The sequence below is a fragment of the Pan troglodytes genome, chromosome 21 (genome assembly GCF_028858775.2).
Source record: "Pan troglodytes isolate AG18354 chromosome 21, NHGRI_mPanTro3-v2.0_pri, whole genome shotgun sequence".
Lineage (NCBI taxonomy): Eukaryota > Metazoa > Chordata > Mammalia > Primates > Hominidae > Pan > Pan troglodytes.
In genome coordinates this window covers 66322395-66341959 of record NC_072419.2, presented here as the reverse complement: position 1 = coordinate 66341959, position 19565 = coordinate 66322395, and the positions used below count along the sequence as shown (strand labels likewise).

The 19565-nt window shown below is 43.9% G+C and overlaps 1 protein-coding gene across 11 annotated transcripts in view; it reads right to left on the bottom strand.

Annotated features, from left to right (window-relative positions):
• CDH26 (cadherin 26) overlaps positions 1-19565 on the bottom strand; it is a 93107-nt gene that overhangs the window by 1183 nt on the left and 72359 nt on the right. For 3 of the 11 annotated variants that reach the window (XR_010154143.1, XR_010154144.1, XR_010154146.1), the window contains 2 exons: positions 6151-6346; positions 3812-4089 (listed from right to left, as the gene is read on the bottom strand). Coding sequence is in view for 7 of the 11 variants with exons in the window: in XM_063802693.1 (XP_063658763.1) it covers positions 3899-4089; positions 6151-6346 (387 nt within the window). In the remaining 4 variants the exon portion in view is untranslated. Of the gene's footprint in view, positions 1-3801; positions 4090-6150; positions 6347-7056; positions 7149-12312; positions 12560-19565 lie in introns of those variants that run through there. The other 8 variants (XM_063802696.1, XM_063802701.1, XM_063802694.1 and 5 more) reach the window with 7 other exon arrangements.

Below are 19565 nucleotides of genomic sequence, written 5' to 3'. Positions count from 1 at the left end.
ACTGCTGGAGGATCCCTGCTCTGCCACCTCTCCTTGGTCCATTTGTTCTCAAGCAAATGACATTGGAACCAAGAAAGGAATGTGCTCTGTTTGTCAATTGTCAGGCAGGGGACACATCTTCCCTTTCTTCCCTCAAAGAGGGACTGGTTCAGCCTCAAACCCTCTGAAGGGCAAGATCAGGGGAAGCAGGAATGCTGGAGCTTCCTCAGCCCTCTCCCCAGCCGTGTGAGTCACGGGTGCACCAGGCTCCCTCCTGCTGTCCCTCCACTGGGACACTGCCCCCTCCAGTTCGCTGTTCATACTCACAGGCAGCTCGGGCATTTGCGGGGCTTCCCCAACCCCCAGACTACGTCAGACCCCTGGAGATACACTCTCCTGATTCACAAACCTTTTGTGTAGCACTGAATGTAGTTATGATTGCATTTTTTGTGTGTGTAGTTATTAGATTAATTTCCATCTCACCTCTTCGGAGGCTCATTGTTTTTGCTCCCTTCAGCATCCCTGGTGCCCAGTGTTGGAGCTGTGGTTGGTAACTAAGAATGACCAGTGGTTAGAATCACTTGAGAGAGCAAGAAAGCCCCTGGAGGTGGCAGGTGGAGAGCAATGTTTCCACTTCATTACCCAGAGGAGGCAGCTGACTCGGGCGTGTAGCTCATGGGCTGGCCAGCCCTTGCTGCTCCCTATGCCACCTGCAGCCAAGTCCCTGGGCAGCTCAGCATCCTCAGCTCTTTGTTAACAACTCTGGAGGAGGTAAGCAGAGCACCAGCAGCCAGGGGGAGATACAGCAAAATCTCTGCCATGATGGCAAGAGGACCAGAGCCCACACGTGACCTCGGGAGGTAGACAAGACTCCCTGTGCGAGGACCATCGGGGCAGCCAGGAGGGCTGGTGGAGTTTCTGTAGATAGGGGTGGGGACAGGACTCCAGGATGAGGGCACAGAGTAAGCAAAAGCCTGGAGGGAGGCCCAAGATGGTCTCTGGGGTAAAGACCTGTAGCTGGGGTTTTGGGCTTCAGGCAGAAAAGGCAGGCTCATGGTTCGGAGGCCATTGAATGGAAATTCCCAGGCACTAGGGAACCACTGATGGGTTCTGATCCAGGGAATGTGTGGCGGGGGATCTTCTGGGGATGTTTGTACCCAACAGATGAGAGACACTGAAGCAGGGAGATTTGTCCAGAGGCTGGGGGAAGGGTGGCAATGGGGACAAGACAGAGTTTGGGGAGGTGATGCGTGTCCAGCATGACTTCGCAGCTTAAAGGCTAAGCAGGTAGGAAACAGAGGTGACAGTGACCAGGATGAGAGATGGGCCATCAACCCACCACACATGAAACACGCAGCCAGGTCAGATTGCTGTGTTCCAGGGTCAAGTCTGGTTTGGTGCAGGAAGGTGCAGAAGTTTCTTGTCACCTCCTTTTCTCACCATTCAGAAATCAGTGTCCTCTTAAAGCCATAAAGAAGAGTGATACATTTGACTTCATCTTTTTTTTTTTTTTTTTTTTTTTTTTTTTTAGTTTTCGCATGGAAAAAGATCTAAAAAACCAAAGGACAAACTGAAAAAAAAGTAACATATATAACAAACAGAGCTAATATCCTCACATACTGTATTAGCCTGTTTTCACACTGCTTTCGAGAACTTCCCTGAGACTGGGTAATTTATAAACAAAAGAGGTTTAATTGATTCACAGCCTGTAGGGCTGGGGAGGCCTCAGGAAACTTACAATCATGGCGAAAGGGGAAGCAAACATGCTCTTCTTCACAAGGTGGCAGGAGAGAGAGAAGAGAAAGTGAAGCGGGGAAGAGCCCCAAATAAAACCACCAGGTCTCGTGAGAACTCACTCACTATCATTAAGAACAGCATGGGGGAACCGCCCCCCGTGATCCAATCACCTCCCTCCCTCAACACGTGGGATCACAATTCGAGATGAGATTTGAATGAGGACACACAGCCAAACCATACCACATACAAAGCATTCCTACAAATAAATAAAAAGGACCACCAATCCATCAGAAAAAAAAAATGGGTAAATGACAAAAACAGGCAGTTCACAGGAAAATAAGTGGCTCATAAACATAATTTCATATGTTCCAGCTTCATTTATAATGAAAGTTATGGAGGTTAAGACTAAAATTACAGACCCTTTTTAAGTTGTTTTACTTAGGCTGGTAAATATTTAAAAACTGATAATACACACTGCTGGTGGGAATGTTGGAAAACAATTTGTCAATAGGTATTAACATTGTAAACGTATGTTCCCATTCCTCTAGGAATTTCACTGCTAGGACTGTATCCTAACAATATGTTCATGCATGCATAGAAAAAGTGTGAATTAGAATGTTCTCAGCAGAACTGTTTGTTGTAGCAAAAAGCCAGAAATAGCCTGAATATTCTCAGCAGAAAACTGCTTAAGTTATAACACAGTCATACAAACAATGACATAAAAACTCTAAAAAGTGCAATAACTATACCTATGTTGACAGGGCAGGATCTCTTAGGTGGATTGTTAGGTGAATAAATTAAAGTGTGGTTCAGTTTACACATTGGTATTAAAAATTTTAAATGATATGCATTTCTATTTAGAAGATACTGTGAACCATAATCACCTCTGTGAAGGAGAACCAAAGAGCTCAGATCTGGGATGGGAAGGAGTCCAGCTCTGAGCTGTTGGAGCTTTGGTCCTGTCCTTGTCAGGCCTTCTGAGCCACTGGCCTTCCCCACCTGTGCCGGAGCCTCCACCATCAGGTTAAAGCCCACTGCTGTTGTTTGTGGTGTTCAGTCGCCAACCCATCCATCTCTCAGACTGGCTCTTTCAGAAAGTAAAACAGACAGGGCCTTGGCTCCAGTCTCCGACAATGTCAGGAAAACTTGCTGAAAGTGGCCTTTCATTTGAGCCTGAACACTAAAGGAGAACTGGCAGAAACGCCCATGTGAAGGCAGCTGGGGGCGGGCTGACCTTTGTAGCTGGTGGGGGCCCTGGCGCCCACACTGCTGTCGGCTCTCCCCGGGCTGCCTCTGGAAAGCAGTCTCCTAAGTGCAATCTCTAGGCCCCTGACCAAGGTATTTTTAGCCACCCTCCATGGTAGCCACGGCTCTGAGGCTATGAGCAGAGACTTCAAGGGCAGGGCCAGGGAACATTCCTGAACTCTGGGTCTCTGCTCTGGGCCTGGCCTGTTCCCAAGGCTAATTTAGAACTTTCCTGGCTACCCTTGTGACCTTTTGCCTCATGACCCTTCCCCCAGAGCACAAAGCTCTGGCCCCACAGTTCCTGACACAGCACTGTCTTTTCATGGTGAGCAGTGGCAGAGGGACATTGCCTTCCCTTCGAACAATGTGGCTTTATGGACAAATGGAGCTGGTGACACTCTGTCTTGAAGAGCAGCACTTCTAAGCTGGAATGCAGGGAGACACTCTCTGTCCCAGGGTTCCTGAAGCTTCAGCTCCCTGGGCTTCCCACCTTTGCTATATTGACAGTTCCTGGTTTTCCCTGTGCTGCCAGCTGCACTGATTCACCCTCTTCACCTATATATTCACTTTAGTTGCATCCTAAAACATAGGATATATGATATCATGGGTTGAACATGCTAGTTGCTTTTTTAATGCATTAAAGGAAGTTCTATGAGAATTTATAGAAGGGAAAAAAGAGAAAAAGTAATTCTTACGTGCATATTGGATAAGCAGTGACCAGGCCAGTGGTGAGAAACATGGTGAACTGCCATCCACAGTTTGCAGAGGAAAAGTTATTTATGACCAGGGCTTTGCACATTATTTCTTCTTCATGATCACACACACACACACACACACACATCTTGTCTACCTGGATAATTGCCATCTCCTCCAGGAAGCCATTTCCAAGGCCCTCACCGCCAACAGCAGGCCCATGCCCCTCCACCGTACTCTCTGCTCAGCCTGAGACAGCCCTGCAGTTGTGACCACCTGCCGATTCTCCTCTGTAGTCTCCTGGGAAACATGCCTTTTTGTTAAGGGGTGATGGGGAATGCGCACTCTGGACTCGAACCCCACCTTGTTCATTTCTCAGCTGCATAACCTTAAACAAGTGGCTCCTTTGCTTTCTCCCAGCCTTGTTCTCCTCATCTGCAAAATGGGGTGATAACAGAAAGTGAGAATTAAATAACGTAGGCAAAATGGTAACACAGGCTTAGCATTCACTAAGCATTTGATAAGTATTTGCCACGTGCATGTATGCATGAAGGAAGGCAGCCTGTGTACACGAAGGAGGTTAAACAATAACCCACAGCTTCAGATCCACCAAAAATCTTATTACAAAGACAAGTTCCCGGGGCAGTGATGGTGGTAAGAGTAATAGCAATGACTTCTCAAAAAACCTGTAAGAGGGGTGTTACTATTTTCCCCATTTTACAGACAAAGCAATAAGGACTCAAAGTGTTGAATACACTTAATCAAGCTCACACAAGGTGAATAATAGAGCTGGTGTTAAGCCCTGGCTTCCTCCCAAACCAAAGCCAAATGCTCTAAATGCCCACATCATGTGTCTTTCATACACTGTTTTTTGATCCTCTATGAGACACCAGGATTGGAAATGTGATTCTTTTTTTTTTTATTATTATACTTTAAGTTTTAGGGTACATGTGCACATTGTGCAGGTTAGTTACATATGTATACATGTGCCATGCTGGTGCGCTGCACCCACTAACTCGTCATCTAGCATTAGGTATATCTCCCAATGCTGTCCCTCCCCCCTCCCCCCACCCCACAACAGTCCCCAGAGTGTGATATTCCCCTTCCTGTGTCCATGTGATCTCATTGTTCAATTCCCACCTATGAGTGAGAACATGCGGTGTTTGGTTTTTTGTTCTTGCGATAGTTTACTGAGAATGATGATTTCCAATTTCATCCATGTCCCTACAAAGGACATGAACTCATCCTTTTTTATGGCTGCATAGTATTCCATGGTGTATATGTGCCACATTTTCTTAATCCAGTCTATCATTGTTGGACATTTGGGTTGGTTCCAAGTCTTTGCTATTGTGAATAATGCCGCAATAAACATACGTGTGCATGTGTCTTTATAGCAGCATGATTTATGTTAGGCCCACATTCAAGTTCTTCGTAATTCCATCATCTAAATGAGTTTTGAGTTTCATTTCTGACTAACAACAGTAGAAATCCACCTTACATTGCTAGAGGAACCACATGCATTCAGTATCTATGCGTTCATTCTCACCTCCTCGTCTTCCTGGCAAATAGATCATGGTCACAGGACTAGTTCTGGCCAATAGAATTTAATAGCCACTGTGCTTTCTTCATCTTTTCCCCTGCCAAAGCCAACCTACAGGCCCAAATTGTGCACTTACTGGACTTTGCCTGATGATAAATAAACCTTCATTGGGTTAAAAGCCTTGGTGGATTTACCTGTTTCAGCTGCCAGCATTAATTTCTCCGACTGATATACAGATGAATTTCAGGGTGAATTTCTCACTCAACTTCCCCCACACATTGCAAAGCTTGGGCTTTATGCCACCATTTTAATAATGATAGTTATTGAATTATAATACTGTGAGATTATGATTTTTCTTTACTATTCTTAGGCTGTTTGGCTCTTGAGAAACAACTTGGTGTCATTTCATATTAATAACTGATTTAAAGAAAGAGGCAGGCCTTCCATGCAGTGTCACCTGTGTCATGAAAGCTAATAGAAGCAGACAGCTGCCTGTTGGGGTCTTGACTTACAAATCGCAAGACAGATGAAGTCCATAGGCTTCCAAAGTGGGAGGATGAAAACTTTAAAAAACAAAACCAGAAACTGGGAAAGTGAAGACAGTGGCCGCCACCCAGCTCCATGATAAACTCCCAAGAGGCTGTGAGCCAGCGTGGGAAGAACACAGCCCTCTCACCTTTGGCCCCCCAACTCTCTCCCAGCCTCTCTATAAAGAAGTTTGCATATCACACAAAGCCAATCAGCAAAATACAACAAAATACATCAACTGCTCTGGGAATTACAAGCAGAATTCTGTGAAGATCATACTCCTTTCATCTGAAGAAACTGAGGATGTTTTTACAAATAATTAATTCAATTGATTTAATTCTCAAGGATTAACTTGAATGCCTGAATTCATAACTGAATCTTTTTTAAAAGGAGAAATCTAGTACATGCAAAAATATAGAGACTCAAACCTTCCTTGTGGTCATAAACAACTTTCTTGAAAGAGGGTGTTCGAGCCAAAGCCCCGTGTTTCCGTTTACCAGTCTGCGTTAGTCTCCGTGGCATCATCTCCTTGTAAATGTCTTGTGGCAATCCTCGCCCAGCTGTGGCTCTTCCCTGGGGGATGATGCAGCCCCTGCTGAGGCTGAAGCGATTTCTCTCTTTAGACTACACAAAGCAGGTGAGAGGTGCTCATGAGAAGGTTCTCCTGGAAAGCTGGACTTCCAGTTCATCCCCACTGCTACATTCCCACCAGCACCATGACAGTTTACAAATGCCATGGCAACATCAGGAAGTTATCCTACATGGCCTAAAAAGGGGAGGCATGAATAACCCACCCCTTGTTTAGCATATCATCAAGAAATAACCATAAAAATGTGCAACCAGCAGCCCTCGAGGCTGCTCTGTCTAGAGTAGCCATTCTTTTATTCCTTTACTTTCTTAATAAACTTGCTTTCACTTTGAAAAACAAAAACTTTTGAAGGAAATGTTTTCACTCTGGGCTGGTTTCCAAAAACTTGAATCAAGCACAAAAGTGAATTCACTGGTGCAGGTAATTGTCCAAGGGGAGTCATGGCTTCTTAACTAGGTGCAGGACTTAAGCAATGTCATTAGAACCCACTCCACTCCCTCTCAGCTCACTTCCATGCTGCCCACATCTGGTGGCCCCCAACCACTCTGCCTCTTCCCCTCATGTTCTCAAGGTGGCTGCAACTGCCCCTGCACTTACAGCCTCTCAGCTTCAAAGTCCATCCAAAGAGTTGGAAAGACCCTGGGCCCCACTCTCACTGGCTCAGTTTGGGTAAAATGCACATCTCTGAACTAATAGTGGTGGCCAAGGGGGTGGGCTACATTAACTAGTTAAAATCTTCCAGGATCTGCCTCTGGAACTTACAGAAACAGAGGATGAAGAGATGGGGAACTACCCAAAGGAAGTCCAGATGTTTTCCTAGAAGAAGTTGAAGGGATACTGAAAAAAACAAAACAAAACAAAACAAAAAAAAGCAAACAAAAAAAACCCCCAGATACTTAAAACACCAACAGACCAAAGTTTCTCTGCTGTGATTGACTTCAAATCACCCTGATGTCCTGGAATGCTGAGGCTCTGGAGAACTCAGGTGGAAAACCCTCCAGTCAAAATGAATCCTCAATTTTTCAAATAGACACAGGCCCAGACTGGGGAAGTCACCCAGCAAAAAGGTAGCAGAGCTCCACAAAACTTGATTCTGGTGATGGTATACTATCATATCAGATTGTAGATATTCAATATATGTCTTTTTTTATATTAACATATCAGTTATACCTCAATAAAACCAGGGGTTGTGGGGGAAGGTGGCAGAAGGGATCCCCAGTTCACTTTCTTTTTCCCTTCCTTGTTTTTCAACCTCAGTGAAGACTGAATCTCTTGTCTCTCAGTGACCATGTGTTCCTTTGCTTTTATATATTATTTATTTATTTATTCATTTATTCATTTATTTATTTTTGGTGGTAAGGACACATGACATGAGACCTACCCTCTTAAGAAATGTTTAAATGTGCACATATACACCGTGGAATACAATGCAGCCATAAAAAAGAATGAGTTCATGTCCTTTGCGGGGACATGGATGAAGCTGGAAACCATCATTCTCAGCAAACTAACGCAGGAACAGAAAACCAAACACCACATGTTCTCACTCATAACTGGGAGTTGAGCAATGAGAACACATGGACGCAGGGAGGGGAACATCACACACTGGGGCCTGTTGCGGGGTGGGAGGCAAGGGGAAGGAGGGCATTAGGACAAATACCTAATGCATGCAGGGCTTAAAACCTAGATGACGGGTTGATAGGTACAGCAAACCACCATGGCACATGTATACCTATGTAACAAACCTGCACCTTCTGCACATGTATCCTAGCACTTAAAGTAAAATGTTGAAGTGCATTGTTGACTATAGGTGCTACGTTGTTGACTATAGGTGCCACGTTGTTGACTATAGGTGCTACGTTGTTGACTATAGGTGCTACGTTGTTGACTATAGGTGCTATGTTGTTGACTATAGGTGCCACGTTGTTGACTATAGGTGCTACGTTGTTGACTATAGGTGCCACGTTGTGCAGCAGACCTCTAGGACTGATTCCTCTCATGTAACTGTAACTTTATACCCGTTGACAAACAGATCCCCATCTCCTGCCCACCCCCATCTCCTGGAAACTACCATTCTATCTTCTGCATTTTCATCTGACTCTTTTTGATCACTCACATCAGTGAAACCTTCCAATCCTCGTCCCTCTGTGTCCCACTTATTTCACTTAATAGAATGTCTTCCAGACCTATCCATGTTGTTGCAAGTAGTAGGATTTCCCCTTTTTGGAAGGCTGAATAGCATCCCCTTGTGTGTCTATATCACGTCTCTTTACTTGTTCATTTATCTGTGGACATTGAGGTTTTTTCCACACCGTGGGGACCGTGAATAACGCTGCAGCGAACGTGAGAGTGCAGATACCTGTTTGAGATCTGGATTTCTATTCTTTGAATATATCCTCAGAAATGGGATTGCTGAATCCTACGGTAGTTCCATTTTTAATTCTTTAAGGAATAACCATATTATTTGTCACAGCAGCAGTACCATTTTACATTCCGATCAGCAGTGTACCAGGGTTCAGATGTCTCCACAACCTCACTTGCCATGTCAGCCTAAGACACGCTATCCTCACAGGCCAGGCTGCAGCCTCCTGATCAGCCCTGCCTCGCAGCTGTTGCCCATGCTGTGTCCCTCTGAATGTCTCCTGCCTATGAACTCCCTGCTCAGCGTTTTGAATCATCTCCTTCTGCAAGCTTTTCTCTCCCTCCACTGCCCCCTCTGCATCACAGCACGTAAATGCTTTTTTATTTGGATTGCCTCTCGCTAAATCAATAAACATAGAGTGCCTACTACATGTCAGGCCCTGGGGATTCAGCCACAACCAGTTCCTTCCCTCAAGGAGCCTGCAGTCCCAGTGGGGAAGACAGGCTTTTAAAAATGTGGAAGATCAAAAGAACCCAATCTCAAAGGATTACATACTGTATAATCCCATTTATATCACATTACGTAAGTGAAAACATTTTAAAAATGTTTAAAGCTGATGGTCACCAGTGGTTGTAAGAGTGAGTGGGAAGAGGAGAACAGGTGTGGTTACACTGGAGCAGCCTGGAGGCCCTGGGGGTGCTGCCCTGCTCAGCACCTTGTTCAGCATCAGTCAGTGGTGATGATTACACAGACCTACCCAGGTGGCAAAACAGTGCAGAACTTAATGCACACACAGAAGAGCACAGGTGAAACCAAGAAGCATGAGTAAGGTAGGTGGAGCATGTCAATATCAGTGTCCTGGTTGTGATACTGTCCAGTTGTCTGGTCAGATGTTACCCTGAGAGAAAACCGAGTGAAGGGTATGAGACCTCTTTGTATTATCTGTTACAAATGCATGTGAATCTATCATTATTCCAACCAAAATTTCAATTTTAAAAGGTAGCAGGTCACCCACATAGAATATAAACAAAAATTATTTAAAATTAAATAAAATCAAAAATTCAGGTCTTCCATCTTGGTAGACACATTTCCAGTACTCAGGGACCACCCATGGTGGCTGCTGTGCTGGGCAGCACCGACCGTTTTCATCACTGCAGATCCTGCTGTCGGCCAGCAATAGTCTGTACCTCTCTGGGATGTGGGTTACACAGTTGAGTGCATTTGTCAAAACTCATGGAATGGTGAAGTTAAGACCTATGCATTTCATTTGTAAATTTTACCTTTAAAAGTATCAAACTCAACACTACCTAGGCAAAGTATTTAGGGGTAAAGTATACTGATGTCTGCAACTTACTTTGAAACACATCAAAGAATAGGATGAAAGAAGAAGAAAGAGGATAAAGAGGAAGAGGAGGAGGAAGAGGAAGAAAAGAAAAAAGAGGGATGGAAAGACGCATTGATGTGTGTTAAAGCAAATATAGGAAATGTTAACTACAGAATCTAGATGATAGGTATACATGACTTCATTGTACAATTCTTTCAACTTTTCTATATCGAGGGAAAAAAACAACAGATTAAAATGTGACCCTATGACTCTCACCCTCCCACCACTGTCCTTCTTTTTCACCTGAGCCGTATACAAGCAGTGACCTTGAGGCCCCTACTGGCTGAGGGGACATAATCAGAGTCTTGTAATCACATCAGCACTACTTCTCCTCTGCCCAAGACCATAACCCTGTCCCCAGAGAGCTAAGTGACCACCTACTGCCCCTATCCTCCGCATGCCCCTCAACACACACACATACACACTGTCCTGGCTCCATTTGCTGCTGTGGCCCCTCGTGTCTTCTCCAGCCTTCTTGCAGGAGCCGCATACCAATAGTCGCCATATCACTCATTCACTCAGTGAGCACTTAATGAGCACCTATGCTGTTCCAGACACTGTTCCAGGCACTGGAGATGCCTTGACAAAGCTTCCCTGTGGAAGTTTACATTCATGCTAAGGTTTGATGTCATACAGATTACCAGAAAATTCCCTGCTTAAAAGCAGCATAAATTTACCCTACAGGGTCTGTAGGTCAGAAGTGTGGGCACAGCGCAGTTCAGCTTGTTCTCTGCCCTGAGTTTCACAGAGCCAAAGTCAAGGCATCAGCCAGGCTGCACTCCTTCCTACAGGCTCTGGGGGAGAATGCATGCCCAAGCGCTCTCAGGTTCTTGACCAAATGCAGGTCCTTGTTTGTGGGACTGAGGTTCTTGTGTCCTTGCTGGCAATCACCAGTGGGGTGAGGGGATGCTCAGATCCTGGAGGCCATCCACATTCCTTGGCTTGTGGCCCCCTTCAAAGCCACTAATGGCAGGGTGAGTGCTTTTCTTGCTTCCGGTCTCTGTGAAGTCCCTTCTGCCTCACCTCCCTTCTGCCTCCTCTTCTCCCTCTCTCTCTCTCTCTCTCTCTCTCTAACTCCAGCCAGAGAGCTGTCTCCACTCTTGTGGGCTCATAGAATTGCACTGGGCCCACACACAAGATGCAAGATCAATGCCTTATTTTACAATCAGCTGGTTATTCACCTTAATCCCCTCTGCAAATTCCTTCACAGTAATGCCAGATTAGAGTATGAGTTGAAAGGCCTCAGGAATCTTGGGAGGATGTCTTCACCATTCTGCCCCCCATAGGGAAACAAACAATGAACCCCAGAGCAAACACAGACTTCCCAGAGCGGATTAAGGCAACAGTCACTTTGTGGGACTTCACCTCCTACTAGATTCTAAGTCAGAATGAAGCCTTTTTCAGGCCATGCGTCCCAGTGAGGCCTGGTTGCCTGGCTCTGGGCTCTGAGAAAGCTAACACCACAGATTCCACATAAATGAAATAGTGTCCAGCACATAAGGTCCATTTCGGTAGATTGAAAGCATTCAACACTACGCCGGGTTCATTTTGATCAGGGGCAAGCAGCTCCTAATCACCTTTACTGTATTTTCAGACTCTTGGTTTAAGGGTGTTTTGATAAAGGATAGTATTAGCTGTAGTCAGTGCTTGGCAGTCTAGGTGCTGGGGAAACTGGCAGTGCCAGCCCAGAGTTGGCGATCTAGGTACACGCTTACCGCACTGCTTAATACTCCTCTCAGTTGGGCTGAGAGAGGAAGTTTTAAAAAACTTTTTAAAACTTAAAAGTTTTTAAAAACATTTAAAACAGGTATGCCCAAGGGCTCAAACCCTCTACAGGCCCATGTGGGAATGAATGGCCTTGTGACTCAGGTAATGAGTTCATCTGCCCTTCACCACACCTGCTCCCAGCCCAGAAGGGTGTCGCTGAGGCTGATCACCCACCTGCTTACCCCGAAGACCCTGGAGGACTTCTGGCAGTTTCCAAAAATCAAATCCAAGCTCAAAAGGACACTGTGACATTGTGAGGTCAGTGGAAAGGGATATTTAAAAGGATATGCCATGGGGCAGTGACAGGCATTTTGGAAGAGAATTTTAGGAATCTGTTAAGCAATAGTGTAGCACGGTGTAAGGAGGAAACTCTCTCATTGTACAAATACTTGTTTAAACATAATGGGAAAAATCTGTTCACTGAGTGCATTTAACTCATCGAGGCAATCACTCTAAAGCATAGCACACGTTTATGCATCAGTGGTTTTCTATTTATTGGTTTGTTTTTTAGGCCACATTACTGGGGCTACTTAGTATTAAGTTCGACGATGAATGACAGAACACAGTGCCCCCACAAATGCTGACTTACATTTATTTCTCTTTTGTAAAAGTTTGGGGATCCAGGCCTTTTTGGCCTGCCAGTGTGAGGGACTCAGGCTCCTTCCAACACAGGATTCCACTGAGGACGCCTCCCTTCCCAAGCTCTGCAGATAGTCCCCCTTCAGGTCGGCAGCCAGCCTGCAGGAAGAGGGAGGAGAGGCAGAGGAGGGCACACCTGCTTTCTGCAGGACCCTTCAGAACTTGCACGACCACCTCTGCTGCCACTACATGAATCCCATTGGCCAGAACTTAGTCACCTGGTCACAGCTAGGTCAAGGAAGTCTGAGAAATGCATTGTACATTTGGGAAAGCCATAGCCCTGGCTAAATTCAGGGTTTTATTTCTTAGGAATAAGGAAAGAAGAGATCATGGGAGTGGGTGGGGAGATAGTAGTTTCTGCTACAGTCCACTCCTTTGGCCACCCACAGACCTGTGTGAGCCTTTCTTCCCATACACAGAACATGCTCATCTCTTGCTCCCAAGAGATACATCTGCAAAATTCCATCCAATCACTGCATCTGACTCTAGATCTGGCAACCCAGGGTAAAGCACAGTCCTTTCTCTGAGATATGAATGAGGATTTTAACGGTTTGACAAACTACAAACTAAGTAATAAGTTACTTGTTCTCAATACATCCAACATAAGGGAGATGAGTAAGAACAGAAGAGCTGTGACTAAAACTACCACTTGGTAGTTGGAGGCTGATAAACACAGCCATCATCATCCACACACGTGAGCAAATCCCAGTGGGCAGGAAGAGTGGAGTCTCCTTCTGTAGCATCACCCGCCATGGCCATGGCCTTGTGTTCTCAGAGGCTCTTCCCTACTATTATCTCCCCTGCTGTACCCAGTGTGGGGGGCAGAGGGTATGCCCTTCCTGAGGCTACACAGCGTTCACAGTTTGCTTCTTGCTTTGAAGGTTGGTTGTTCCAACCCCCCAGAGGAATCACTTTGGGGTTAAACAATCACAAGCTTTTGCAGACAGACCAAACTGCTGGTTTCTTTGGTAAAACAGTTTTTCAAAAACATAAAGACTTCAGATCTACTTGTTTCCAGTGAGCTCTTCTGTGAAGACACGTTTTTAATGCTGAAACTTCTGGTTTTTCCTTATGGGCCTCCATGCTCTGCTGATATTCTCTCTCTCTCTCTCTCTCTCTCTCTCTGTCAGCATAATGGTACCCACCTGGAGCCATGGGAAGGAAGGGCTTGGCTGGGAAGACAAAACCCTTCAAATGACTTTTGACACAAGGTTCCAAATTGGCAGGATGGGGCACTAGTTTTATTTTCTGCTAAGCAGGCTGCTTTGCAGAAACCATTTCTACGACTGATATAGTTTGTGAAACACAGCAGTTGTTTTTTCAACCCTGCAAGGCTCCAAATTACCAAGCTCTCAGTCAACTTAAATTGCAGACTACAGGTAGAGTGCCTCCATTAGCACACTGTGTTTCCTTTCATTCTTGCTCAGGTACTGGCCAGCAGTAGCCAAAGTCCAGCTCTCTCTTGTAGAACATTGCTAAAAGCAGTGATAAGCAGCTAATGCTTTTTTTTTTTTAACATTATAAATTTCTCCTGCCATTTCCTGCCTCAGTCCTTATTCAGGACATGGGCTGCTTTTCAAAAAACAATGGGCAGTGGTTTTTATCAAATGCTTTGTTTCTGTATAACAAGGGTCACTGGCTCTCTAGCTCACAATATTTGAGCCCCTGCCACCTGAACACATCCATTAAGCCAAGGCCACGTGCTTTGGTTCTGCTACTTGTAGCTCACTTCTCTTGGTCTCTATTTTGTATCAGTTAAGATTAGACCTGGCCATGAATGACAGAAAATCCAAAAGAGCAATGGCTTAAACAAGACACATTTAATTCTTCCTCACTTTGAGTCTAGAGGAAGGTGGTTCAGGAGTGGAGTGGGGCTCCCTGGTGCACAGGCACCTCTGCCTCTTCTATCCTGCACTACACTGTGTATCAGCTCTGACGGCAGTGACCAGAATGGCCGCCCCACCTCCAGCCATCACATTCTAATTCCAGCCAGTAGAAGAAGAGGGAGAGGAAACAGACACATCTCCACCCTCTTCAAGGACACTTCCTGGAAGTTGCCTCCCATTGGCCAGAATTTAGTCACATAGCCATGCCTAGCTGAAGTGGAGGATGGGAAATGTTGCTGCCATTCTGCCTGGCAAGTGCACAGCAAGAATCAGGGTTCTTTTACTGGGGAAGAAGAGGTAACACGTTTTAGGGCAATCAGCAGTCTCTGCAGCCTCATACTTGCATAAAATTTCAGCAGTAGAATGCTTGTGTTGGGAACAGTGAAAGGACTGTTTTCATGGCTCCAGAATTCTTTATCCTTCTCCTTCTTCATAGCAGATTTATTTGGCCTTTGACACACACATTTCAGAGAAGACAATGACTAGACAAGGGTTGCAGTCTCTGCCACACAGAAAAACTCTCTGATGAGAGGAAACCATCTTAGAAACGCCCTCTATTGGGCACTGTCTTGATATCCTTGACGGCTGCCACAGGTCATCTTTGAGGGGACCGTTGCTATGCCTACTTCACAGAAACATACAATGAGGTCTCCTCGGTCAGTGTTTCACTTGGGAAAAGGAAAGTTTTAACAACTGAGGTATCTGCTGTGTTTAGTAAATCATAAAAGTAAGCACAACGAACATCTTAGATGAAAAGCTCCACAAAACCAATCAGATTGTTATTGCACATAAAAACCAAAATTGATGAAATGCAAAATAAATATTTAACTTCTCAGACTGCCGCTATCTTTGGACTGCTGGGTAATTTGGAGGCTAATGTTCATAATAAAATCACATTTTCTCTGAAAATATTTACTATTTCTGTTTATTGCCTTATTCATTGCCGTTAGCAAGAATTAGTTTAATTCATGAGTATATGTGAATTCCATTACAAGCTAAGAATTTTCACCAAAACCTCCTGGTGCTGATGTTTCTAATGGATGCTTTCTTTAAGCATGTAGGTAGACTTGAGAATGAACTTGGGAGGAGGACCAGCAGACATCCAGGAATGTCTCCTGCAGACATCAGTTGGGGAAGGTGATAATATATAATATAGACTTGCATGTAAAGGGAAAGGCTGAAGTATCCTATGCCAGGGGTACTTCATAAAGATGCCAACATGATCATTTTCTTCACTGGACACTATAATTCCAAGACCAAAAGGCCTATGAAAATAGTCAGGATATATATATATGTGTGTGTGTGTGTGTGTGTGTGTGTGTGTGTACAGATAAGGATATCGGCTTCAAAATACACAAAGAAGACAGCAAACTAAAAATTCATAAATGTCTAACTAAATATCTATAAAACATGACATTTTGTTACCTCATTAACTGTTAAATTTGTTGTTCATGAGTATTGCATGAATATTTTATTACTATTGAAAACAATTTGTCAGAGAGCATCTCATAATGCAGGAATTCACAAATAAGCAAAACTGCTGACATTTTGTAGCCAGTAGTAAGCTAAATAAGTTACCCATAGTCAAAAGCAAATTTATTTAAAACCTTTCAAAATTTGTATGGCAATGTGTTCATTTTTAATGTAAGGTATGAATACATCTTAAGATGTCTGATATGATGTAGAGGTTCCAAATAGAATTCCCCAGAGAAGGAGTCAAGCACACTTTTTCTATGAAGAGCCAGAAAGTAAATATGAAGGCTTTGTGGGCTGTGGGGTCTCTGTTGCAATTACTCAGCTCTGCTGCTGGAACACAAAGGGAGCCATAGATAATACCTAAACAAATGAGCATGGTTGTGTGCCAACAAAACTTTATTTATAAGAACAGACAGTGTGCTATATTTGACTCATGGTAGTAAGGCAAAGCTAGAAGGTCTAATAACCACCTATTGCCCTTACCAACAATTCAGACTCAAAAGTATATGTTTCTGGGAGTGATATCAGCAAGATGGCTGACTAGAGATGTCTGGTGCTCTCCCAGACCCCCACCAAGAAAGAATCATGGCAACAAATAAATAACTAAGCTTTAACTGGAGTGTTGAAAAGAGAATGCTGTCATGCAGCAGAGGAATGGAGAAGTACCTGTGACGGCTAGAAGCCCAGGAGGGCAGTGTAGAGGCACCGTGCATCTGCACCCCATCTCCCCTGCCTGGATCAGATCAGCCCAGAGACAGGAGGGACTTTCCATTGCAGGAAAAAGGTAAGCAGAAGATCCCTAACAGTCCCTATTGCCACTGCAAACACCTACAGTCCTTACATACAAGACTCCCACAGTCCTCACAAAGCCCTGAGCCCAGTTTGGAGAGCTGCTAGGATTTCACTGAACTGCATTGTTCCAGATTAGTAGCACAAGGTGCTTACCCCCCACACTGTGAGCCAAGCTCTCACCCCCCCATACCCACCCACTGTGAGCCAAGCTACTGCAGGACAGCACCATTCTGAGACCAGAGCCACACTCCGGAGTGTGTTATGCTCTGGAGATCAGTCGCAACTGTACGTCTACAGCACCAGCGCTCCATATTCATTCCACCAAGCCCACATGAGTGTCTGAATGTCACAACCCCAGCTGTGTAGATTCCAGGCCCAGAGTTAGCTGTGACTCAGGATGAGCCCAAAAAAGAAACCCACCCTTCACCGCCCACATTTCCAGTGGGACAAACGGCCTTGCAGTCCTGCCCAGGGTGAACCCACTCTTAAGCCAGCCAAACCACTGCATGCCCTACCCCAAGTGGGAGAGGTCCCTGAGGCACTAAGCAGCTGATACATCCCCAGGCCAGCCGAGAAACCATGTGCCCCCATCTCAGGCCAGAAAAATAGCCCTGTGGGCTGCTGCAGGAAGATACCTTCCAGGCTGGCCAAGAGGCCTTGTGCCCCTGTCCCAGGCCTGAGAAATAGCCCCATATGATGCCCCTGGCAGGCATGATCCCAGGTCAGCCAAGCAATTGTGTGTCTGTGCCCCCAGCCAGAGTAATAATCCCACGGTCCCAACTCCAGAAAGCCAGACCACAAGTTGGCTCACCCACTGTGTGCACACATATGCCCCTGACCTAAGAAACAAACCAATGAGCCCACCTCTAGCAAAGATGCACCACCACTGCCATAAACTCTCTCAGCCCAGGCCACTGAGACAAACATCACTAGCATGGATTATAGTTGAAGACACTACATAGAGACTACACTACTGTGTCCACTTAGAATCAAAGCCAATGCACCCCATCAAACCAACACCCCAAAACCCATCTATATGAATAAGTTTTTCCATATGAAACCTACTCCATAAAATTAGAAGAGGTGACTGTTTCACCAGATATGTATAAATCAATGCAGGGACACATCAAACACAAAACAGGCAAGGAAACATGACACCTCCAAAGGAACATAATAATTCTCTAGTAACAGACCCCAATTATAAGGAAACACACAAAATTCCAGTAAAAGAATTCAAAATAATAATCTTAAGGAAATTCAGTGAGATATAAGAGAATACAAATAGACAATTCAACAAAATCAAGGAGCAATTTCTGATATGTACATGAAATTCAACAAAAAGGTAGATATAATTAAAAAGGATCAAGTGGAAATTCTGGAATGGAAGAATTCAGTGAATGAAATTAAACAATATAATTGAAAACTTCAACAATGGACAAGACCAAGCAGAATAATAAACTTCTGAACTTGAAGACAAGTCTTTTGAAATAACATAGGCAGACAAAAAAAGAATGAAGAAAGACTACAGGATTTATGGGACACCATTAAGTGACAAATATTCACATTATGAGTGTTCCAGAAGGAGAAGAGAATGGAAAAGGTGTATGAAATATATTTTATGGAATAATACCTGGAAACATCCCAATTCCTGTTGAACAGATAGGCACTCAGATCCAGGAAGCTCAAAGAACTCCAAATAGATTCACTCCAAATAGATTCTCTCCAAGTCACATTATAGTCAAATTGTCAAAAGTTAAAGGCAAAGGAATAATTTTAAAAACAGCAAAGGAAAAGCATCAAGTCACATATAATGGAATCCCCATTAGACTGCGGATTTCTCAGCAGAAACCTTACAAGCCAGGAGAGAATTGGATGATATATTCGAAGTACTGAAAACAAAACAAAACTTGCCAGACTATAATATTATACCAAGCAAAGCTATCCTTCAGAAATGAAAAAGTAAAATCTTTCACAGACAAGCAAAAGTTAAGAGAATTCATCATAACTATTCTGATCTTACAAGAAATGCTCAGGGGAGTTTTACATCTAGAAGTGAAAAGAAAATAACCACAATCATGAAAACATGAAAAACTATAAAACTCACTGGCAAAGCCAAAAACAAAGGGGAAAAAAAGTAATAAAAGCTTATCACTACAGGAAACCAGCCAACTGCAAAAAAAAAAAAGCAGTAAGAGAGGAAGTAAGAAACAGAGGATATACAAAATAACAACATGGCAATCAATAAATCAATAAAATGACAGGAGTAAGCCCTCACTTATCCATAATAACCTTGAATCAGATTATATTCCTCATTTAAAAGATAAAGACTGCCTGGATGAATTTTAAAATAACCCAACTATATGCTGGCTTCAAGAAACTCACATCACCTGTAAAGACACACATAGACTGAACATGAAGGGGTGGAAAAGATATTCCACACAGACAGAAACTAAAAGTGAGCTGGAGTAGCTATACTTATATCAGACAAAGCAGACTTTAAAGTCAAATGCTGTAAAAAGAGACAAGAAAAACATTAAATAATAATAAGGGGAACATGTCAGCAAGAGAATATACCAATTATAAATAAACATGCACCCAACACTGAACCACTAGATCTATAAAGCAAATATTATTAGATCTAAAGGCAGAAATAAGCCCCAATACAATAATAGTTGGGGACTTCAACATCTCACTCTCAGCACTGGACAGATTATTTAGATATAAAATCAACAAGGAAACATCAGATTTAAACTGAACCTACCAAATAGACCTAGTAGACTTTACAGAACATTTCACTCAACAGCTACGGAATACACATTTTTTTTCATCAGCACATGTAACTTTCTCCAGGAGAGGCCATATGTTAGGATACAAAACAAGCTTCAAAAAGTTTTTAAAAATCAAAATTATATAAAGTATCTTATCTGACCACAAGAGAATAAAACTAAAAA